Source organism: Neolamprologus multifasciatus, chromosome 16, assembly GCF_963576455.1.
Source record: "Neolamprologus multifasciatus chromosome 16, fNeoMul1.2, whole genome shotgun sequence".
NCBI lineage: Eukaryota > Metazoa > Chordata > Actinopteri > Cichliformes > Cichlidae > Neolamprologus > Neolamprologus multifasciatus.
This window is the reverse complement of record NC_140454.1, coordinates 21,371,501-21,397,215: the sequence shown is the minus strand read 5'-3', so window position 1 is coordinate 21,397,215 and position 25,715 is coordinate 21,371,501. Positions and strand designations below refer to the sequence as shown.

The window sequence follows — 25,715 nt, the reverse complement described above, 5'->3', positions numbered from 1 at the left end:
CACAACCATGTTTATAATCACAAACTAGAGAATGATCACTTAGATGGAGCCAACAGAGACAAATCCAGGTTTTTAGGGAATTCAAGCTTATCAATCTGCTGGTCTTCTGATGTGCCCTCTTTTATGGCCTAGTACCTAGTGATAGGTATTGGCCAAAAGCTAATTTAGAAAAAAAAATTGCACCATTGTAGCCATTGGTTACTAATATACAACCTCATTTGACCATGACGCGTGGCATTATTTAGAGAAGAGAAAAAAATTATTATCGATTTCTTCTACTTATTTATGAAAACATCCTACAGAGTTTTAAGTTCAACTTCACTTAGCAAACTTTAACACTAAACAATTTGTCCTAGGGGAACCATGATGTGACGTGCTGCAACAACCCCAGCACCTTGTATGTTTTGTTTTTCCATGTATTACAGCCCTGTAACCAACTGCTTATAGCATTTCTTTTCTACTGTGTAACCACATCAGTCAATTCCATCTAGCATTTGCTCTTCCTGTCCTATGGACTGCAACAAGTGGCCGCTCCAGCCACACTTTGTCAACGTATTAGTTTACTTTTGAGTCACACATGTATCAAGTGGTGAAAAACATGCAGTGTTTCAACATTTAGCAGAAATAGTTCTCTTGCATGTTTTGCAAAGTACTGTGCTGATTCTAAGTTACTGAGTAGTTCACTTTTTAAATACTAAATCACCACTGGAGGCTCTTGCCCTCAAACATACTTGGGCTTCCCTCGTTGTTTGAGTCACTGAATCTAAATGCATGGTGTTCCTATATCATTGATACTGTGATATGACACTTTTATATCGTGTAAACTGACATGACATGCACGGACCTAACTGTATGTCAGAAGAAATATTTCATATGAAATAAATTTTCTTTATGTTCCTAACACATGTGCTTTTCAAAATGTCCTCCACGCTCACTCAGCATGCACAGTGCAGATTTCAATTTATCATAATCTCAGTGTACTTTGTTCCTAACCCCCAAAAATCAAACTCACTTATGTCACTAGAAACACACTACAACACGATAAGTTTTGCTTTTTTTCCCCCTAGGCGTCTTTTGGAATTTCGGCTGAGGGGGAAACCTTTTTTCCTTCCTTTTTTTCCCCTCTACACAGAGACTCACAAGTGAATAATTAAACATTTCCTTCTCTGCTAAAGGATTCTTTCTAATGAGACCTTTAAAAGCCTTGTTTACCTTTCTCACCCTGTTCTGTAGGGGTGGGGGAAAAAATCGATACTGTGTAGTATCGTGATATTTTGTTTGCTAATAATGTATCGATACAGGGACAGCAGAAATCAATATTTTGTTACAAAAAAAGTTTTTGTGGACTGGAACATGCTCTGACTTCAGAGCATGTTCATCCTTTTTCTGAGCAAGAATCCTGACATTCTTTCACTGTCCAAATGTGTTTAACTTTTTTTGGGAGCAATAAACATGACAGTTTACTTATTTTAATTTAAGACATGTTTTATTTTAATTAAGTTTAAGACTTTTTTATTTAATGTAAAATTATATTTTGTTTTAATTTACTTTCAAATTCTTCAGTTGCTGAATGGGCTGCATAGTTTTCATAAATTGCATAGTTCAGAATAGCTATAATTGTACCAGATGGTTGCATTCAGTTAAGTTGGACTAGACTGTAATACAAACCGTTCAGTTTGTCAACAATAAAACTGACTGAAATGAGAGAAAGACTGAGTGCGAGACTTTGATATTAGATAAAATGAATATTAATAATGTTTACCTTTATGTACAGAATCTGAATATCGCAAAATATTTTAAAAAATTGCAATAATATCGTATCGTGAGTTAAATATTGTGATAATATTGTATCATGGAATGTATGGTGATTCCCACCTCTACTGTTCTGTGTGGATGGCCAGGCTGTCAGAGACGCCTCACAAGGCATGCTGTCCTGCGCCCAGCAGGGTGGCTCGCTCTGGACGAATAAAAAGGCATCTCAAATAGTCTTTCAGTCTGGAGCACGCTGCCTCACAAAACGCACACAAACACCTCTGCACACTCACTCACTGCTACTGCAGTCCTCACATAATGGTTTGCAACATTCACCTGAATGATAAATGTGTTGGGAGTTTTTTCTCCATTTAACTGTCATTCCCCTCTTTCCAGCATCCATTTAGCTGTCAACACCGGCTGATTGTCAATGCAAACATGTCATATTACAAAGTCCTCACCACTGTTTCACAACAGCTTAGGAACATATTTACTGCTTAATGCTTAAGGAGATAATCTCTTCTCTGGGATAAGATAAACAATATTGCCGAACCTATTTTCTGTCAGAAAACAACTCTCTAACAAAACAGCTCAGTTGCTAGCAAAAGGCTCTATTAGCAACTGACGGCCATGCTTGAGGATATAACGCACACACACACAGGAAGTTCACAGCATCTAGAAACAGCTTGACGGAAGACTTCATATTTTCACACGAGTGATGGCTTCACAAAATGAAAGATGATCTGGCCTCCATCACATCAGCTGTACTATGCAGATAAAATAGGAAATGAAAAACTCTGCGGTCGTAAATCACACTGGAGGCATGTGATTACGCACCTATTACATGCTCATGTTACTAATGCAGTGATATATATACTGTGCAGGCAACACTAATGTCTCAGTTTCTTTTATGTATGGTAGTGCAGTGCTGAGTGCAGCATAATGTGATCAGCGAACAATCAGCTGCATTTACAGCTGCCAGCGCATGTATGTGAGTGGCTGTTGCTCTTACATCTTCAGTCTGGACTGATTTTACGGTAAATGCAAGTCTGCACTGACAGTTTTCATTTACGCCGAGTCTAGGGGTGAAACAGTATATGGCTCAGTTTGGGTGGGTTGGTCAAAAAGCCCAGTGGTCCTTAGACACCAACTGCAGCGGATTCATCTAATCTGAATTAACCCACTTTCTGGTTTTGACCCTTAAGCTCCTAAACGCCCTGAAATCTCAGAGAAGGCGCAACAAGTCAACAATATTCGGGACACCCTTCAGAGTGGAAGACGTCCCCCCGCTTCTCCTTTGAAACTCTGTTGGCACTCCCACAGTGGCCCACTCTCTGCTGCTGGATTAAGACGCTGCTCAGACCATTTCTGTTTAGTGCTCCTAAGCGCTTCTCTAAGTCCCATCCAATTGTTGTGCAGCAGAGATAACAGGATTTGTATGAGAGTGGTGTCTATACGTTGTTACCGTCCTCTAGCCACAAAGATTTGTTCCTGCTTTTCCACCCACAAGGACAAACAGACTCTAAAGCAAAACATAAACAGGACATCACACAAACCTATGACGCTGTTCGACAAAATTTTTCCATTTCTGCACGCTGGTTTGAGTTTGTATATTGGGTTGTGTGACCTCTGTCAGGACACATCTAAGAGCACGGAACAAATATAACACATTGGAGATAATGGCTGTACAAGGCAATTTGAAAAAGAAATGTGGCATTGAGTTTTCTGACTCAGCAATCTTCCAATTATTTTCCAGAAATTCTGAGAAGAACGTGCAATTTTGCAGTCATTGGAGAGGTAAGAAATAAGCAGTGACAGTGCAAAATATGGGATTTATCAACATCAACAAAAAAACAACTGCACAAACAAATGTATGGTGAATAAATCTATTCTTGGGTTTTAAACTCCTATAAGGACATTCATATTTTTGATACATGTCAAATAATTATTAACTCTATCCAGCAAATTTCTTGGGAAGAAATTTCCTGGAATCATTTCAGAATCATTTCCTAATTTCTTAGGAAATGATTCTGAATTAATGACTATTTAATAATATCCGAGTTGAAATGGTTTATGGTTGGGCACTGGTGCAGCGGTGGTTCATTTTCTTCTTTCTTAGTGGAGGAGGCGCATGAAAAGAACGACACTGCAATGACTTTAGTTTGAAATTTAAAAACCATTATTAGATGTCAAGACTGAAGCACAATATAATCATAACCAATAGACAATCAGCAAAACCACTGCCTACAAGAATCAAAGGAGGGCAAAAAGCCCTCTGTCTTTTGCTTTCCATATTAGTTATAGATAATCAGTACCCTACAGTCTCATACAGTTAGATATAAAATGCATCTTTGAACCTATTTTAAAGTATTTTTGGAGACATGCAGCCCTAAAAATGAGACATAACTTGCCACTGTAATTTACTCTTAAAATGGACTGATTATGCTCATTTCCACCTCCATGTTTTTAATCCCAGGACTCCACTAAAGTAGTTCTAAATTATTTACAGTTTACAGAAAAATAAATCCTTTTTTGACCTTATATAAAGCCTAACAACCTGTCGATCACAGATCATTAGCAACAGTTAGACCCTCCCCTTCTCGTCAAATCCAACTTTTTGTAACTGAGATGGCAATGGCAGAAATCCTCTTTTTAAGATTTCAAAAACGTATGGGTAATATCACAGTAGCTACATATACTTTTGATACCATCTATGAAGAGAACGCAGCAAAAAACCCTGTTAAAGATATACATTTACACACAATGGGGAAAAGCTCATTTTAAGACATCCTAATAAACCCCTAAAAGGCTGCACAGCATTTTCAAGCATAACGGAAGAAACATTTTCTGGGTGAGCCATTTTGTTCACAGAGTCACAGATCTAGTGGTGCCTGACACGACCATATAAGCAGCTGACGTCAACCTAGCCCAAAACTAAGCGTTTACAGCAGTCTGCAACCTAATGGGGATTACTTGTACGCAAGCTTGAAACTTTGGCCGTATTAAATATGAGCATCCATCATTTCCAGTTATGGCAAAAACTGAGGACTGTTCAGTGGTGGGCAGATAATGTACTGTCAGAGCTTGTTCAGTGAAAACTGCTTGGCTAGATAAAAACGTCATTATAAGCCATGAGAAGACCAAACCAGTGAGCTGAAAAGCACTGAAATGCTCTATACACCTGAGGAAAACTGCAGGGTCAAGTTAGATTTCGATCAGTTTATGACTACAAGACACTTCTTTGACAACACACATGTCCCACACCTACATGGACAGGTTTCACAGGGTAAAAACACAGTCATATTGTAAAGAAACAAAATGCTTGTTTTTTTTGACTAAACGTATAGTGACATATCAAATATATTGAAGGGTGTTACAGTCAACGTCTTCTGCTCATGCAGCTTCACTTAATGGTGTTTATCCCTCCAATACATCCCATGATCATCAGGTAGAAAACAGGCAGTTGGTCTCCCCTTTTCCATTGTTCCCTAACTACATATTTTTCACACTGATGCTGCAGAGTGAACAAAGCTGCTGCTCCACGGTAGTGCTAACCACCTCATCTCGGTATGTAGCACTCAGGTGCCTGCTTCAGTTCCCCTCCCAGACCTCGTGGGGCGAGAACTCATCAGAATGCAGCAGGCTTACCTGCCTGCCCGTTTCTCTTCACGCATTAGTTTTCACCGTGGCACCAAGGCGGGGAGGCACAGGCCGAGAGGCATGCAGGTAGGCGCATGTGGCTCAGATGGAAGCCACAGCCTTCCTGTTGACATTTGTCTGTTCTTTGCTGTCGACGCTCACTCGGCTGGTTAATAGAAAGATGTAAATAAGGCAACACTGCGTGTTGTTCGTCGTCATTTACATGTACGTAGGGACATTTCAAGATTAACTGAACCAAGCAGTGACTCTGGGTTATATAATGAGATAATTACAAATGATTCAAAAGATTTCAGTGATTCAGGTCAAACACAGCGTTCATGTCTGAGGTCCTATTGTAGTGAAAGCTGGCAGTCCAAAGTCATTAACTTTTCTGCCTGTACAATACAGGTAAGCTTAAAGATAAGCAGACTGCAGTTTGACTACAATAAAAGAAAAAATAAAAAAAATAAATGAATGTTTACAATACCACCGGTTCACCTCTTGTTATGCCAAAGGTAATTTGCACAGTGTTGCAGATATATATAAAAATCATTTTCAGCTCTCAGGTGTAATCATCACAAATTAATTTTTTTTTTTTTTTAGTCAGAGCTACAATGCCACAGGATGCCCAGCTGACACAAAACAAATTTTCTCCCGTCATGCCTGCTAAGCCAATGAAATGAGTTATTTTTTAAAAAATGTTTCATTTGCCCATAACTGTAGCATAATCCATTTCTATGACAATGACAACCGTTTGCTTCAAACAAAGCGACGGAGCACTTCATAATGACTGTAAAGTACATTCACACACCTTAAATCAAACACATTTTTTATTACTATATAAACACTTGTTTTGCTAAATTTATTTTTGAGCAGGTAGGAAACTGACAAATGGCAATAACATGTCAGAGTTGTTTTAGGCCTTAAAATCTATTCTCTTAAGAGCTTAATAAATAAAAAATAATATAAAAATAATGCATTCTAAACAAGGCATAACTACTAGTTTGGTGTACAAATATTGAACAGTGTAATCAAATTTTTAAATTTCACAATTGAAAAAAAAACCCACAGCAAAGTGACTGTTGGTCAGACAAAACTTTGATCTGTGAGTTTCACTATTTACTGTGCAGGGTGTGGGCCAGCACACAGGCTCGACTTAAAATGTCCCTCCGCATTAGAGAAATAGACATATTTACGACATTTCTTTAGCACATAAGCTACAACTTTAACTAAATTCATTATATTAGCCTACAAGCACTTTTTCAAATTTAAGTCATATTGCTGATATATTACACTTAATTTGATGTTCTACTGTGAATCATCAGGATTAATTATCTTTATTTATTCTAATACAGGTAGAGATGTATGTATGTCCCTGCGTGTGTGTCACACATTTATTTTGAAAGGGAAAGAAAGAGTCTATTTTGGATACTTTAAGTGAAAAAAAACGTGAAAAAAGCAGGCAAGCACGACAAGGAAGAGGAAAGATCCAAGAAGAGATTACAAGTTTTTTAGACTAATGTAGCAAATTTAGGAGGAAAAAAAAGGGATAAAAATGTCTATTTTTCCCGTCAAGGAGAATACCCTTTCAATAACAAAGAGAAATATGATGTCAATAAAATAACATGTAATAACTAATCTTACCATTAACCTCCTAGAACCTGGCGTCCACATATGTGGACATCACATTTTGAAACGTCTAGACCAAAATACTTAATTTTTCTCTACAAGAGCCTGATATCCACTTACAAGGACATTATACTGCCACTGTTCTATATCAAAATTTGAAACAAATGTCCTTATACGTGGATCTCATTTTTTCAGAAAAACAAAACTTAAGTAAAAAAAATAAATCTGGTAACTCTTTGTTTTTACATTCTTTAGGCCCCAATCAACCCAAATAGCAACGAAAAATTAAAAATGCATGCCATGAAAGAGTTCGGGTCTTAGGAAGTTAAGGCTTCAGCAGGCATGTTGCCAAGACTCTGATTACGTATGGACTAGAGTAATTTGGACCAGGCCTTGTAATTACAGAAGTTTTCAAAATTAAAGCTTTTATTGTTAACACGCAGACAAATGTTTGTGCAAAAATGAAGGAAACATAACTAATCTATCACTGTTACTGTGTGATTTTGTACGTGGTGAAGACCAATATAGGTCATCCATTCACTTAAACACAGAAATTCAAAGTGTAATTAAATACCTTCTTATTCAAATGATTATTGTCATATAGAAGAGAGAAGAAGAGTGGGAGAAAGAAAGAGGCTGTCGGGTGAGCTACACTAACTGGTATCAACAGAGAGCGAGAGAGACAGCAGCGCACTGCGCTGTAAATTCATTAACTTCTCTCAAGAGAAACCGCCTAAGCTTTCAAGGAGGAAATACAACAAGCACAAATTTTCAGCTAACTCCCGTCTTCTTTATTGTTCGAGGTTTTTCTACTTTCAATAGAAAAGGTAGCTATCTGCTGCGCTAAGTGACTTCATCCTCACTCTAGCCCATTACATGTTTTTTTTCCTGCAGAGGCAGAACCTGACGTAATATCCCTACTGTTTAAAAATAATAATAACGTGAAAGTCTAAATATAAATGCAATAAAAACCACATCCATTAATTACAGGTGACCTACTTCTTAACAACTCTCAAGATAAAATGTTTTGTTGTGTTTTTCCACTGAGGCTTCTGGTGTAAAAAAAAATCTCAAACGGTATGAGAAGACCATCCAGGCTCAGTGTACCTAAAAACCCCTGACGTCCTAGAACATCAAGCTCAAGTCAGGAGGTATGGGATCCACATCAGTACACAATGCATTAAAAAAAAACAAAAAAAAAAACAAAGAAAGTTTCTTCGTCTCTTGAACAACAACTGCTCTTAATCGTGACATGCATGCTCCAAACAAATAGGCATCTTTCAGCGTGACATAGGCCATTTATGCTTTCAGAAAGGAAAACAAATTCATATTTATTTTAACTGCTTCAAATAAAAGCTGATGAAAAAAAATTCTCGGTTGCTTGTTGTTAAAGGTGGGGCCCTAACCCCTTAGATCCACCTAAAATACTGCTGTAGAGCCTCGGCAACATAGAAACACACTAGGAAAACAGTCAACAACATCCTGGCAACCACAGATCACTAAGGAAAAATGTTTATTCCCTGAGCACTTGAAAACGTACGCTGCACACCGGAAACAGAGAATGGTCACCTTCTGTAATACATTTCAAAGGGTGCAACATTTTGAAAGAGTGGATACCTGATTTCCTGTGTGTGAGACACTTTTCACACTTTCACTACCACTCAGCGCATAGTCGATGAGTGGCTGCCAGCAACCGCTCGCACACCAATCTGCGAATATGCATTCGTCCCTAGCAACCACAGGTTGCCAGGCCTGCCTGACTGAGGCCAGCAGACAAACTACAAAGAAGATTAACAGCACTGGTGTAAGGGACTGTTTACAAAGCACAACACTAAAAAACAAACACATTCAGATATAAATTCAGTCACATACAGTGGGGGTTTTTCCCCTCACCAAAAGCATTTTACACATTTGTGATATCCTGCCGATGGTACTGCCATACAATGTGTAAATGTGCTTCCAAGCCGTTTTTTTTTATTTAAACTATTAAATTTCAATGTACAATAATGGGACTAGACAGAATTGGAGGGAAAAATTATTTACAGTAGATGTCTATTAGAAAGTGCAGTAACTAAATTTAAGGAAGGGCCTCCATTCTTATTTCCTTCAATGCAATGTGCAAGCACAATGGAGGACCCCTACATTCTGGTGACACTCCAGGAGACGTTATTACTGAATTTAATAAATGTCATACGTATGTATCAACTTTTTTAAATAAATGGTAAACTTACCCTGAATGAATATATATTTGGGGGGTAAATGTGCCTTTAATCTGACTTTTTTTAACCATTGGCCTTAAGTGCACTAATAATACAACCCTTTTTGTTTTTAAGATAACACAAACAAATGTTGTGCTAACATTTAAAAAGAAAAAAAAAATCCACATGTAAAAACAGCCTACTAGATTTAAATGAACTTAAGGCCTCTGAACACAAAGACTTTCCGCGCAGCCGCCATCTTAGCTTCCATTGATTTTCCTTAAATACTTATCTCAGGTAACTTTCATTTCAACGGTCACCAGAAAATGGAAACTGTATGTTTAGTAACACTAGAAAAATATGATAAAGAAAGCCTAAAACTCTTTATCCACGTCGCCTCAAAATACCGTTTTAAAAAGCTTATTTGTTTTTAAAAAAACGGAAGCTCGACCACCCTTTGTCTGGGAATTAGTGCCACATATCTCTTCTGTAATGTCTCTGGTTGAATAAAGAAGTTTAAATTATTTAAACAAAAAAAGTTAAAAGACCTGTTTAACTGACCAGGCTTTACATAAAACGTTCAGCTGATATCTGCTGACTTACATTCACTAATTACTGTAAGCTAAACCATTCATAGTTAACGAGGTAAACACAATACAGGCTAGCACTCTTTTCTTGCTAATGTGCGTTACGTTACCTTTTTTTCCTCATGCTGAGAGAAGCTGCTGTTTCTTGTTTGTGCTCACAATTTTTCACGTAGAAACCTAGCAACAACAAACGTTGGGGGTCTGAAGAGCTTCTAGACACGACTGCGAGGTCGCTACCAAGCGCTGGCCAATGAGGAATGTTTGAGTCCGTCCCACATCATTTCCGGTTTCACACACACTCTCTATTCCCACTTTCGTATCAAATCCCTACTGTAATGAGTAATAAAGGAGAAAACATCCAGAAAACATAACATAAACAGCTGCTCTTAAGGGAATAGTATTCTATTAGCCTATATTAGTCCTCCCAAATTAATACATATAAATCTAATTTATAACTGTTGTTATACTTGAATGGGATGGTAGGGACTGCAGGATTCCCATGTGAAATTTTTTTTTAAAAAAGAAGTAAAATAAGGTCTTAAAATCTCTTCTATTTTGTGTGTATATATTAACATTACGAGCTTCCAAAAGGTTTATGGCTCAAACGAGAAGCCACCTATTTACCTGTATTTTGCAAATCCAAATTATTATAACATAAGATAATCATTAAAAAAAAGATGTACATATTTTTTCCTCAAAAACTTCTAGAATCTAGAATTATATTTATTTCTAAAGTTAAATACTGGACACAGACTTCTGCTGCACTGAAAAGTAATTTCTCTGTGCTAATTTAAAAAAAAAGTTAATTGTGTAAATTGCATGGCTGCCAAACTTGCTGTGATTTCACAGATCACGCTCACGGGAATGAGTGTTACACTCATAACTAAGCGTATAGGCTAATTCACGAGGGACGTGGAGCATTATGTGTAATCCTGTTCAAAAAGTAATTTCTGGTAATCACGCAAAATGCAGAAAACATTCAATCAGCTGCAATTACAGCATTTACATTTTAATGCGTTGGGGCTCAAACCACTTCCCTCACCACTGAGCCACAAGCAACAGAACAAAAAGGGAGGGGGGGGGGGGAGGGAGAAGGAAGAATAATAAACAGAAAGATAATTCAAGAGTGCTCCTCATGTGCTGTCCTGTCCTGTGCACATCAAATGCCTGCCGGCTCCTCCAGAAACCGAGGACCCTTCTGAGTCCCCGTCACAAAGCACAAAGTCAGCACAGTCAGTGACAGACATACAGCCAGACCACGGGGACACACACGCACATCCAAAACACATTAATGTACAGTGTAGCGGACTAGTTTGTCTACTCCTCTCTACATGCACACACTGATGCATTTCCTGTGTCTGCCTCTCACACACCTCAGTGCCTACAGCTACTGACAGGTGGATACCAGCTCATACTGCGGCGGTGCAGTGTGTGGGTCCGCTGCTAGCTGCTCCTCATGGCTGCTTCTGTTGCTTTATGTTGAGTTGTGCAGCTTGTTCCTGAGGTCTCATCCTTTAATCTGCCAACCATAAGGTATTATACCATAGCTGGAAGGCTCAGCGCGGCTGCCATAGGTGTAGGTCCCAGGATCAATAACACATGCACACCACTCAACATTACGCAAGCCCTCGAACTGTTCCTGCTTTCTGTCTGCTGCTCTCTCTACAGTCTGTCTCTCAACGTCTCCGTCTTACTTCTCCCTCCAGCTCCCTCTGGAGAGCAAGCTTTACTTGTTCACACACACTTGAATGCACTGCCCCCCCCCCCCCCACACACACACACACACCACCACCACCTCCCCCACCTCCATCTGCAGGGAAGTTCCTAACAGAGAGCGAAAATACGCACGGTAACTAGCAGGAGGTGAGTGAAGATTCATCCTCTGGGAAACAGAAACCCTGCACGTCTGGTCAATGAGCAACATCTTTCAAAACACCCCTGCCAGTTGCAGCTGCCGTCACTGTGGAGTCCTTAATCTCCAAACATCGGCACAACGCAGCTTTTGGAAAGAGTGTGTTCTCAAACACCGGGGTCAGGAAATCACCGCCAAATTTGGGGAAATATTTATTAACGATGCCTCGGTCGCCATGTTTACTTTAAAGTTTGGTGAGTTAATTTATTTTAAGCTTACTTTGTATATTTATACAGGTTTACACCTATTCTTTTGCAGTCTTCCTTCTCACCTTTATTACAGTTTAGACTAATTAAATTAAAGAAGCAACACCTGACCTTTAATCCTGCAGTATTTAAGTGTTTATTTAAAAAGCCGCAAATATCGGAAATAATAATTCATTTAAGAGTGGGACAGAAATAAAAGCAGTTAAACATTAATTAATCAATAAATATTTAGCTAATTGTTGAAACATTTATTTTAACACCTCAGCGCTTTTAATAAATGCAAAGTCCCAGCAGTGTTAGGAATGCAAGAAAAACAAAAATAATAATAAAATAACAAGCACACATTAAAAGTAAATTCCTTTGCTTGCATTTGACAAGAGCAAACTTAAAGTAAACTTTCCACAAATGTGACACCTTTTTAAAAATAACAATGCTAGTGAAGAATAAGAAAAAGATCCAGTGAACAGTAGGATATTAAATTAGCTGCTGACTTGCAGCAATTTTACATAACTGGGTAAAAGGCAGTAACGGTGATAAACCATCAGGAGATTAAGAAGGAGGTGGGATTATGTACAGTACATAGGACGTACTCGTGCAGGCTGAGGGACGCTAGTGCGTGCCGGTTTAAGGTTAAAATAACGTGAACAGGCCGCTCTATTTAGAAGAGGGAGTGTGTGGAGGGGCAGCAGCGTGAAGGAGACAGAGGCGCTCATCAACCCCTCTGTTTTCCTCACTGTCCTCTACGGGGGAAAAAGAGCAGCTTTTAAGGTTTATGGCCATCTGGCTCCACAAGGGGGTGGAGTCAAATGGATTAGAGCCTCCGATACATTAATTACATTATAGTGCTCCTCCCAAAACCTTAGATCATCTTGTGTCACGTGACTCACAAGTGGCTGAAGTGGCATTATCACTGTCAGACTTTAATCCTGCGGCTAAAATGGCTCCAAATCCTGATCTGCTCTGTGAAATGACAGAGCAGATCGACAGGAAGCGTACAGGAAATAGAAAGGATTCAGAGCTACGTGTGCTTCAGCGCGAGGAGCAGTTGATTTGGGTGAGAAAGGAGGAGTTTGGCAGATGCCTGCACACTGTGTGGGAATGTAGTATATAGACTAATTCAATTATGGAAGCTGCTGACAGGGATACCGGCCCTGATCGATAACCAATAAATACTTGAGTAAATATCCTAGGATGACATCGATACCTCGGGTTAGGAAGCCGATCTGCACAACAGCGGGTAGCGGGTGGAAATGCCTATTTGCGTGGATAGCATTTAAAGTGAGACAGAGAAGGCGAGAGAGAGAGTTATTGGCGATTGTGAAAAAGCCTGAGGGAAAGGTTTGTTGTTCTAGTCTCTTATATATGGGACTAGAAGGAGCTCAGTGGAGTCTAAACGTCTGCCAAGCTGCAGCAACTCTTCAACGCGCATGAAGTTGCGGCCCGAGTAGCAGTTTATGTTTCTTTACTGTTTGCTTTCCAGGTTTGATTATGTAACAAACTGCTACAACTTGCAAACGCAGCAACACAAAAACAGGATATATTGTATACAAGGGTCAGACTTCTGCCAAATCTAACGTGCAGTTTTACTTAAAGACAATCACAGGCTGAAAATAACCCCCTTTAAAGATCTGCATTTCTTAGATCCACCTGAGTTGCAACCAAAATATTAATAACAATGACAGGCAAGCAGGATGTCAAAGTCCACTCATTTAACAACTGTTTCTAGTCGCACTCGAGTTTACGCCACTCCTCCACAGAAACACCAAAACAAATCTGCAAGTATTTACAGGCCGGCTGCTTTCATCATTCCTGGCAGAAAACAAACGAGCCTGGTTCCCCTCTTTAACAAACACCCTGTCTAAGTTGAAGGGGTTATTAGGAGTGAAGGCTGTTCTGAAAAACGGGCTGCCAGTTCTTCAAGACAACCACAACAACTGCCCTGAAAAGCACCATCTCGGTGTGAAGGCCCTGGCGGATCCGAGCATGTGACAGCCACATAATGGTAATGGGATCATTCGTCATGATCAGACCTCACATCTGCAGCGGTGGATTGTATTTTACAACAACGAGCGAAAAGACGGCAAAAGCAAATAAAACTGCATTTTTTCCCCTCAGTGGCATTTCTGTGATTTGATCAAATCAGGGTCCATCTGTGTGTGTGTGTCTGTGACCGTGAGAGAGAGAGAGAACCTGGCTTATGAATCCTACATAGGCATACGCCATCTGTAATAATGTACCATAATAAAGGAGGAAACTGTAACTGTGATACCGTAAATGCTTCACCAATGCCCGGGGTGTGTGTCTGTGTGCTTCTATCAAAGGGTACGACAATTGCGCTTGACAAAAGGAAGAACAAACACAAGTCCCTTCTAATTACACTTGTGTCATCTTCAGTGGCTCCACATCTGCACCACCACTGTCTCTTCATCAACAATCTACCCTCTGAAGCTCGTCACTCTATTTCCCTGTAATTTATCGTCCCGCAACGTCAAGCGACCGGAAACCTCCCAGCCTGGAGTCACTCCTCACACCACTTGAAACAAAACCATCTCAGTTGCCATCACTGAAATGAACTCTTGCTTCCCACCGGAGGAGCGGTGGTGGGGGGAGAAGGGAGGTTGGCAGGAACACAGAGGCATAATACACACACGCAATGACACGGCCACACATACGTCTACTGTTGTTGAAGGATCTGAATGGCGGCAACCACAACTCTACTAAGAATAAGTCGCTTGTCTCCGTTGCACTATCTGATATGGCAGCTCACATTCAGCTTACTATACATAACATACAGTTCTAAACAATTTACACCAACTCATGCTAAGACACAGCAGGCTTCATTCTGCATTACCACTCCGTGCCAGGGGAGCAGGGGTGTCACAGCCAGTGGGAGACAGTTCACGCAATCTAGGTGGCAAAGCATGGACATGTGAGAAGGAGGAGAGGAAGGAGGAGGATGCAGGGAAGACAGGCACCAAATACTGCAGTGCGAGAAGTGTGTGACAGTCCCTGGAGAGAGGAGGTGAGCTGCAGCTGGATCTTTTGGAATTTATAATTATTAAAAATAAAAATCACCTGAGCAGAAGTGTGTTAACAGAAGCGGCTCTGGTCGCACCGTGCTTAAAGGCAAAGACCCTCTTTAACTTTCCCAACACTCTGAACAAGAAGACACGCATGGCTGCCTCAGTATCAAATATTTATTAACCTGGTGGGAAGAAGATGCCCTCGTTCTTGCCTTCAGGTTCTCGGATTGTGCTCCTCAATGCACGCTTGCTTCAAGTTTAATTGGATTTGTGTGAGCGTGTGCTTCGTTTAACCTGACAGAGAGAGCTCATTCATCAATCAGTGTCATAATGTTGTTTGCATGTGTGAGACAGAGGCTCTGCGTTGCTGGTTGGGCAACCACAGCAGCATACATGCAAGGAGACCACGATAAACGCACACACAAATGAATCAGTCAGCTGCTAAATCACATTGCTGTTTGGCAGTTTCCTGCATGCTGTTTCACCACAACATAATTACAAATATGTGAATGTAACAATTTAAAACTCAGGAAGGACATACACTTGTATTCCTCGTGTACGCTATGCTACGCAGCAGCTCCTGCACCCACAGGAATCCTTTAGAATAGACTTTTTAGTTAGATGCACACAGACTGAACACTTCACAATTAATTGCTTAACTCCTCCTGAAATATATTAGCTAAGGGTCAGCAAGACGACAACTATTTACAAGCTGATACTGTTTCTTTCGCATTCTGCTCACGGGTCTTTTTGAGCAGCTCTGCTGCGTCTATATGAAAATACTCTCCAGCTCTGCCTGCAAACTGACGTTTGGTCTGATATGATCAAAAGGACTCCCATAAGGTCCCTTGTGTTTCCATGCAAATGTGAGACTCCTGTCATTCCATTTGCTTATCGCCATATCCAGTTTTCTCATACATGTTTTTCTCATCCAAAAGCAACTGACTGGGTATTGGCGTGAACTTGGCCACTTGGCAAGGCTGCAGACGGATTTGTCCTACTCTCCAGCTCCTGCCTGTTGCTTATCACCCAACTCATCACATGGCTCACCAAGTCAAAGTCAGACTCAGGCATACCAGTGTAACACAACAGGCTTCACTGTATATCACAATTCACAAATGCAAAGCAGCACTGCTAACACTGACATAGCCCAAGGACACTGTAACTAAGAACCACAATTTTTAAAAGTGGCAAAAACTGAATCACAAAGACAGAATAACCATGTTTCCTTTCAATAAAAATGAATAAATCAGTCAAAGAACAGATTGACATTTTGTCTAAGGCTTATTAGTTTTCATGCTGACACTAAGTCATATATGCTAAATACATAACTACAAAAACACTGGATGATTGTGTTTCTCCTCATGCTGAGCCATTCCTGCACATTTAGATTCCATCAATGCATCTTCCCTGCAAATGTTTCTCTCATTTTTACTTTCCAAACCAGTATTGCATTTTAAAGCAATTATTTAATTACCAAGCAAAACACCAGCAATTACTACATATACACATACATACATATATTTTTAATTTTTTAGTTAGTTTGAGTTACAGCTTCAAAAGAAGACAGTTTAACGTGACTGCTTCCTGTTTAACATGCAAAGTAAAAGTAGCCGTTTGCGTAGAGTATCTGAAAACAGCATACTAAACATTTAAAGCAGTCTGATATTCACTCACTCGGCTTTAAAACTAAAATGTGATTTTAGGGATTTGTCCAGCTCTGTGTGGGTTGGGATGTTTTTGCTAAGTTTTATTTTAATGTTATGGCTGGATACAAGTGAAGGAGGTGTCTCGCATTCAGCATGGGGAAGAAGATCGAGTATCTTAAGATTTCAGATACATATAATTTGATTTCTTTTTCAAGAAGTGGTCATACATGGTTAATGTGAGAATATACATGATTTCAATGTGCTTTAACGTTTAATGTGATTTGCAACAACCGGAAATCCTAATGATTGCGAGCAGACCACACACACCCTGCTGAGAAAGGACACTAACGGCCTCACACAGCCTCCCCATGAGCCTCAGTGACGGGGAAAGAAATGCTGCCCTCTATCAGCAGTGCTCATTTCTCCCTATAAGTATGCATGTGGGACATGCTCATCTTTGACTCGGAAGTCCTCTCTGTGGCTTCCTCTTCCATCAGAAACAGTGCGAAACAGGGAAAGCACAATAGCCGGACTGTGCTCTAGGTTGTGTCAGAGGCTCAGCTGTGCGATGACCCTACTGTAGATGGCTTGTTCTGATGGCGGTGGCAGTGGTAGTGATTCTGCTGCATACATATGGAAAAGGGTGGAAATGACGGCCGCGAGAGGGTTCATAAATAAGAAAGGTCACAAAAGGGCTGCGGCTGTGACATAGATGGACAGCCCATTCAGCAGTTTTCCCTGCTGCACTTGTGGAAAGAAAATGAGCACTTGAAGGTTTCAGTGAAGTGCCAGCTTTGCACAGGCATTTTTATTGAGGCACCTTACTCGGCTGTGAATTCACTGTCATATAAAATCAGCACTCTGACCACTGCGCCGCCCATATCCCAAGCCACGGATACACGCCTGGACTGCACTCTCCACTTTCCTGGGAATGGATGGAAATTACAAGATGCCCAAACGGACAGCAGTTTGTGACAAACAAAATCTGTAATCTTGCAATTTTGATATCAAGAGTTATTAAAGTGATCGGCTATAGGGTGAATCTCAGGGGGTTCTATAAAATAAATAAATAAATAAAAAGCAGGAAACTTTTTGTTTTGCAGCTTGCGAGGTCCTTCTATTCACCGGAGCGCTTTGGGTCTAATTTCTGAAAGTTCGAGCTCTGCTTCTTTAACTAAAGCAAAACACTCAAAACTGGTTTCCGTGGCAACGCAGAACAGTTGGACCTGAATACAGCGCGACCTGTAAACACACATGGACACACACGCGCATTCAACAGCACAATGACACAGTTTTGCTCCCACATCAAGATGCTGTAAATGTCAGACGACTGTATCTTGTGGCATTTCTCTTCGTGGATAAATATCAAACGATGTTACTGCCGCTACATGAAGAAAAAAAACAAAAAAACAAGCTGTCTGGAAATCTGGAAGTTCCTGGAAATGAAACTGGGTTTAGAAACTTTTGAGTGGGGCAACCAGCCTAAAGCGCACTTTGTGTTCAGACTCAAATGAGTTGGATTTCTGCAAGAAAAACTGCCTAATGTTGGCAATAATATTGTTTTTCAGGGTAATAAATGCCTTCTGAATAAACACATATAGCTGCTATTTAGCTCCTAAAAGCAAGGCTTCAGGAGAACTTTCCCTCTTGTTTTACCAAATGCCACCAAAGTCTCACAAATGGAAGCACCACCACCAGATTTTGGTGCTATTGCATCTGTTTTCTGCTCTAACATGAATAATAATGTGTATCGCCTCAGAAACATTTCAGACTCCTTTCCAGTATATTTAAGATCAAATAAGGGCGGCAGACAGCCGTTTACTGCAAAACTCCAAGCTCACGCATGAAAACATACCAAATGGGCAAAACCTTTTCTTTTTTAAAACAACAGTTCTAATTTAAAGATATTAAAAGTCATCTTCACATGATACGATCATGCAAGTTATGTTGTTTTGTTTGTTTTTATTGAGTTTTTTGGTCTTATTTGCCAAGCAACCCTGTTGGTAAATGCTTGTGAGAAGAGGCGCTGCTTTTCAAGGACTCCACAAATCCCTGCATAGCTTGTGTCATATGGTGCAAAATGAAAAAACAAACAAAAAAATCCTCTTCAAATCAACAAAGCATCTTGTTTTATGGATGTTTGTGGTTGTTTTTGTCTCCGCAATCAGTCACCATCTCCTTGTGGAAAATGTTCATGTTTTTGCCATCAATTTGAGTCTACCTGGTAATTTTTTGCCTGTCTTCTCTCTCTTCTTTCTTTTTTCTACCCATTTGGTTGTTTTTCCTCTCTTTGGAGCATTCAACATTTTATTCATTTATTTTAAAATTGTTGTAAGTAATGTTAATTACAGGCATCCTGGTACCAGGGCTGGATTAAACCAGGTAGGTACAATAATCATCTCTGATACTGACAGGTCAACTACCAGTCAACCAATGGGCAATCATGTATGAGAGAAATTAATTCCACTGCTACATCTCTACTTTAAAACCAAGGTAAGAGAATGAGAAAAGGGTGAAAGCCTGACAGGATTATGAAGCCCATTTGACCAGGGTGAATCTTTAGGCAGACCGTATTCCCAGCTCACAGTTTTAAGCCAGTGACACAGTGCCTCCTCTGCATGTAAGCATTTTTGGCTCTGGGCTCGCTCCATGTCAGACTCTGATTGGCTCCTTGGAAGTTTTCACCTGTTCAAAACCCATCAGAGCTCTAAAGTAGTATCAGGGTAGCAGTTTTATATGGTGATGATATGGGACAAGGACGGGATCTGCCTGTGTGAGAAATGCCACCTGCTGTCTGCCTCAGCTGCCCTCCCCTCCATGGACACCACACCCTTGTGTGCTGGCACACTGAAGGGCCGAAACACTAAACTTTACATCCGGCATGTTGCTTTTCGCTGGGATTCCCCACAGCTTCTCTGTCTCTCCTGTGTCATCCTGTGTCATGTTCAACCATTATATTCACATGGCGCGCACACACACACACACACACACACACGAAGGAAACCAGCCTGAGCAACAGAGGGATGATGTAGAAAAGGAAAGAGAGACCTAGCAGCTGTTACAACTTTCAAATGACTTCCTTAAAAAAGAACTTGGGTACAAACTGTGGCACTCATAATCATGACTTATAAAGCCATTAAGCATTCATGTTCAGCACGTTTTAGATTCCAGTATTTCATCAAACCCTGTTTAGCATAACGGCGTCCCCAAACAACCGCTCCGAACAGCCTGACATGGCAGCGCTCTCACTTATCTCCAAGCAAGCGGTAAACTAGGTGACATATCTGGCATACCTGATAGACAGGTGTGCCACCGAGCACCTAGTTGATTAAAAATGCAACTTTTTAGTCTTGATAAGTTCAGAACTTCAACTTTTTCTATCATCTTCTACAGAAAGCCAATGACAGCATATCTTCAGGGACAAACTTACAGATTGAAATAAAATGTCTTCAGGTGTCTCAGTTCAAGGCAACTTTAAGCCTCTCGTCTTTAATCGTGAGGGTTTCATTTCCCTTTCACAACAGACTTCTTTTTCATTACACTTTTTATTCCATCGTGATAAAAATTGCAGCAGCAATGCACGATTGTGAGGTCACAAACAAAAACACAGAGCTGTCCCCTTCATCTCCCATTTAGATGATGCTTACATAGCACCTCTCTAGTTCTTTCTCCCACTGTCACACTCTCCTTCAGGTGAAACCATCTCCAAATAGTGACCAGTCCTGTTTTACTTCGCTTATTTCTAGCATATTTGGACGGCTTAGTCAGAGACTAAGTCATCAAGTCAGAGCAATCCTCCTCATTCCAGCCACGCCTTCCACACCTCCTCACTATGGCTCTGGAGAGTCATCTAGCCGATTATTTAAATCCTGGTTGTAATGGGTGTAATGCTACAGGAACTATTAGTCATGCAACAGGTTGCAGTGAAATGTGAGTGGCAGCTCATTGAGAAGTGAGTTTCTACGGACACTGCTGTGATACACACGCAAGCTCCTGTTATAATAATAAAAAAAAAAAAAAGAAGTAAATCTTTTTTAAAAAGGTGTTTCAAACTCTCAGGGAGCTTAAACAGTGATCCCACAGCTACAATAGACACACAATGAACTCACAATTCTCTCACATCTAATCTCGCTGCTCCCTTAAGCTATGTACTCTGTTGCACTAGCAAGCCTGTTATCACTTCAGGAGAGAAAATATACTCTTTCACTTTCATGAAAAAGTTAATAATTGCTATACAAATTTAGCAGAGTTGTAGAGGCGCTGAAATTTGAAATGCAGTAGCCTGAACATAGAAAAAATAAAAGCCCAAGGCTAATTTCTAAGAAGAAAATTGTCATTTTTTTTCTCCTGTAATTGCTAATGAAGAGCAATTTCATAAGCCATAACTTTTATAATACAAGATCTCAATAGGGGATACATTTGTATGGAAGATTAAACATGTGTGGCATCTCCTCCTAAATAAAACAGATCACTCTGAGGGATCACTCCTTATGGACAGGTGAGAGGAGACAGGAGGAGGAGGAGGGTGCAGCGGATGTGGCTTTGGAGGAGAGCAATACAGTACCTCCTGATATCACTCCAGACAAAACCAGAGCCTGAATTGGAGAGCTTCCCCTTTGCCCAGGATCAACTGGGGAGTATTAATGGATTCTGAGTGGATCAACTGATGGCTATCGTATTTCGGTGTTTTGACTCAGTGTGCACAGACAACCCAACACACACATCTGCACGGGCACCACTGTGGTGCAATGCAGATGTTTACACCACACCGTAGTATCCCATTATATATAAAAAAAAAAAAGAATGCACGTCTTGTAATCGGCCTGGCTTTATTAAACAACTGTTAGCTAGCTTGATACGCAGATGAAGAGCACAAAACAGCTCATTAGAAAGACAGTGGAGTGTAGCACAAGAGTTAGCACTCGGTCACAAATGTATCACATTTTCATTTAGGCATGTCAAAGGTGCCGGGAGATAATTGGAAGGACGAAAAGTCTGTTTTTGTCACTGAACAAGCAAGTAAACAAACCTGCATAATATTACAGGAGGACAGCTTTAATTGTGTTTACTCCGCAAGCACCACCTTCATGTGCTTACTATCACTGACTGACTATTGATCAGGCTCACAGCAAGCGCTCACATTGGTCATTTTGCGTGCAACTCCAGCTCGAGTTTGATAGACAAGCAACACTGCAAACGGTTTATGAAGCTCCAATATCAATTAGCACCAAGTCCCACTCTCCTGCCTCGTGTGCAGCACGAGCAACAACTGCAAGAAACTTAATATGGAGGACAAACCTTTTTTTTTAAATGATTTCTTGTGTAAAAACAGGCCACCATTAAAAAACAAAACACATGAGCAAAAAGCAACAAAGATATTTTGCTTAATTATAATATCAAACTAATTTCCTTTGCGATTGCACTCTTATTAGGAACATATAAATTAAGCAACTATAATAAAAGAAATATGGCTAATAATAATTATTCTTAAGCATACTGAATTTCTGTTTCATGAGTTCCACTGATTATTGCTGCAATAAACAATTATTTTTAAAACCTACAATTATATATCAAGCTCATGTCAAGGCAATTAAATATATATGTAAAACACAGAAATTATTTAAAGTATGAGACCATTAACATAAATATATAAATTTGGAGTAACAATTGTCTTAACACTGAAATCTATATTAAGTCATCCATATTTTAAAACACTAATAAAGTGCTACAAACAAACAGTTTCAGCAGATACGAGCCTCATAATTGTAAAAACTCTCTTTAAAATATGACTATAAATTTGTAACTAATTATTCAACATTTCCCTGACAAGAAGCTTCCAAACTTCCCCAAATAAAAACAAAAGCTACTTTTATTCTTATAAATTAGCTCATAGCTCCAAAGCTATTTGAAATGTGAACACATAAACTGCACAGAGGTGAAATAATATTTAAATGGCAAACAGGACATCAAAACCACATAAACTCACACCTTTGTTTTTTTCAGGTGATTTAAAACAGGTTTAAAAAGGCCCAGGCTTTCACTCATTAGCAAACAAAAAGTGAAAAAGTCACCATAATCAATCTGAATTTTACCCTTTAAAACGGGTACAATTTAACTGTGAATCCATATATGGCTGTCAGCACAGGGACCTTGTTACACAACAAAACATAACTAAAAATATATAAACAAGCAGCAGCTGAAACTACAGCAGCCTCACAAAACCCAAGAAGTGTCAGCAGGCCTGAAGATGAGACATAAAGCTCACACAGCTTCCTAAATAACAAGACAAAAACTGATGAGCCCTGTGTAACTATATGCATTGAGCTCAGCTGCAATTAAATCCACGAGAATTCCTGCAGTTGTTAACATAATTATTTAAATGCAAGATTTAGAAAATACCATAAATAAAGCAAACAGCGTAGAATCGTCCTATATTATTACATCTAAATTGCATTTTCAATGATGTCTTGTAGAGCTTGAATACATGTAAAAAAAAATTATACACGAAAAAGATGGGACATTTGCATTAACTGGAGGCCTGTAAAGTATGATAATTAAATCTTATAGTGAACACAAAAATACGCATTTTAATCTTATTAAAATTTAAATCTGGGCGAACGTTTCTGTCGCAAAATCTTCAAACAAATCGTGACGAACTTCTGCGGAGAGGGTTTCAAATTTAAATTCACTACTTTTTAAGGCATTCTGTATTTAAACCAAGCGAACAACAACAACAGCAAACTATTAAGTTGCACCTCCGCGTGTCACGTTGAGGCAGGCTCTGCGTTACAAAATGAACACCTATACGTATTCAAACAGCACTAGTATTGATCTCGCTGATATGGCGAGGATTTCGCTTTAAGGCCTTTTTCAGCACATGCAAGCACATCCAGCAGCTGTACACACTGCCGATTGGACACATCGGGCACATGTATGGACATTTGCTCCATCTGATTCAGCCTATAGCCGTGCAGTGTGCAGGGCCATCATGGCAGCCATTATGAGGCTCTCCAACATTGCCATGGCCTACGTGCACATTAACTGTGGGGAGTGGCGCAGGCTTTTACACCATGTTGCGCCTTGCAGCTTACAAAACGTCTTTAGATCGAGCCATAAAGCAAGGAAAACGACACAGCAGCTCGATCATTGTATATTTAAAGCATACAGATTTTTTTCTACAGTGTTGTTAAGCAAAAAAAAAAGAAAGGAAAAAACACGAAGGGGCTGCTTAGGCAGGAAAGTAGAAAGCCTGCACTAGAGGGGGAGGACTATGCTGGAAGCACATAAAGTATGGGTCACGTGTTCCTCCACAAGGGGCTTGAATATTTACCTTTTTGTCACGCAATGTAGTTTTTCCCTATAGCCAATGGCATTGTTGTGAAAATGGGTGGATCTATAGATGTCGAGGGAGTGTTTAGGCTGCGCAAACTGCCACATACGAGTGACTTTTTCAGGCGTTACGCGTAGGGGTAAAAAAAAATAGTTTCTTTCTTTAATATACCCAGGCATTTAAAAAAAAATTAAAAAGCTCGTGGATTTCTTACGTTTGTGAGCAAGCTGACACAAACACAAGTACACAGCAGTGATGTCGTGGTTGTGAAGCTGAGGGGCTGACCTATAGATTTACGCACTAAAACAGTCAACCCTAGCTGCTACTTCTTCTCTCTCTTACACACACAGCGTGACTCCCACATACATCCACACGCATGCATATAGGGGAGAAAGAGGCAGCTGATTGGTATGCATCACGTCGTGCATTGCAGTGCAACAGTCAATAAAGAAACCCAACTTTTATCGCCTACATATATGGAAAAATAACCTTGCGTAAGGAGAGGAGGTTAATACATAAACGCATTTGGACCACGTTAATTTCAGCCTAAACTTGAACCAAGTTTAATTTCAGCCTTTAGGTGAGATTTAATTAGGATATATTAATTATTACACGTCAAGCGTGTGCGCGTGAGTCCATGTTTTAAACTGGGATAGGCCTTGCTGCAAGATCACGCGATATGGCAGCAGCCACCGTGTGTTGTGCGGATGTTGGGACTAAACTGTTTCTTTATCGCCCTTTTCTCTCCCCCCAACACCCACCCACCCCTTCAACTCCCTTTGTCTAATCACCACACAATCGCAATTTAATCGCCAGGAAACAAAGCAGCAACAGCGTGGCAGAAATCACACACGGCAGCCGAGAAAAGAGGGAAAATCTGCTCGCTATATTTCACAGCGGAAGCCTACAGGTCACACAAGTCTGCCATGGGGCACAGTATAGGCGTATGATACAATGCGTGTGTGTTTGTGGAGAACGTGTGTGTCACAGATTGTAGGCCTACCTTAGTTTTTTGGGAACAGAGTAGTCTACCTCTATCACCTTTCCGTGTAATTCAACTTTACCTGTAGGGACGAAAAACAATTTATAGTGTAGCGTTAGCTGTTGTGTTCATAAAAGTAACAATGCAAGCTGGGTAGGCCTACACACCAACACTTTGAATCACTTCACCAAGTAGGTGCGTCCCCATTCAAAATAGCCAACCCCTGAAAAAAGTAGTGTACACGGGCGCGTTGTGTGCGCGGCGGCGAACAAACTGTATACGTTTACATGAATCCCAACTCGGGGTGAGGTCCTGTGGGTGACAATTGGGGGGGTATCGGCGCCAAAATGAAGCATGATAAGCTTATATACTATGGGGAAAATGGGCAGCCATGCTTTCCACTCCCACAACCCTCACAGTGCAATGAGGGATATTTTTCAGCTCCCAGTAAAGAATGCAACATCAAAAGAGGAGATGGTTTGCAAAGGAGAATTGACTTGTACTCTTTCTATTCTAGGTAGGTGTTTTTCCTAATTCTCCGTGCTGACCCGGCTCGGAGGGTGAATTTGAAGCGCTCTTCGGCGAGGCTTTCAAACACGGCTTTTCGTTACTATTGAGTGGCCTGGCGCAGCACGGAATTAGCGTCTCACCTCGTCCCCCCTCAGCTACCTGTTTATTAGCTCTTTCCTCTGGACCCCCGTGACCCACCTCCAAGACACCTCGTAAAAACATAGCCAGACATCAGAGGAACACGAATCTGACAAGTTTTCCGCGCTCGCTTCGCCGTGCTCTCTTGAATAAAATCAAG

At 40.3% G+C, this 25,715-nt stretch overlaps 1 protein-coding gene across 6 annotated transcripts in view; it reads right to left on the bottom strand.

Annotated features, from left to right (window-relative positions):
• Positions 1–25,715, bottom strand: part of igf2bp2a (insulin-like growth factor 2 mRNA binding protein 2a) — a 54,706-nt gene that overhangs the window by 27,929 nt on the left and 1,062 nt on the right. For 5 of the 6 annotated variants that reach the window (XR_014869703.1, XM_085134602.1, XM_085134604.1 and 2 more), the window contains exon 2: positions 24,929–24,989. Coding sequence is in view for 5 of the 6 variants with exons in the window: in XM_085134602.1 (XP_084990728.1) it covers positions 24,929–24,989 (61 nt within the window). In the remaining variant the exon portion in view is untranslated. Of the gene's footprint in view, positions 1–9,915; positions 11,172–24,928; positions 24,990–25,715 lie in introns of those variants that run through there. The other variant, XM_085134606.1, reaches the window with a different exon arrangement.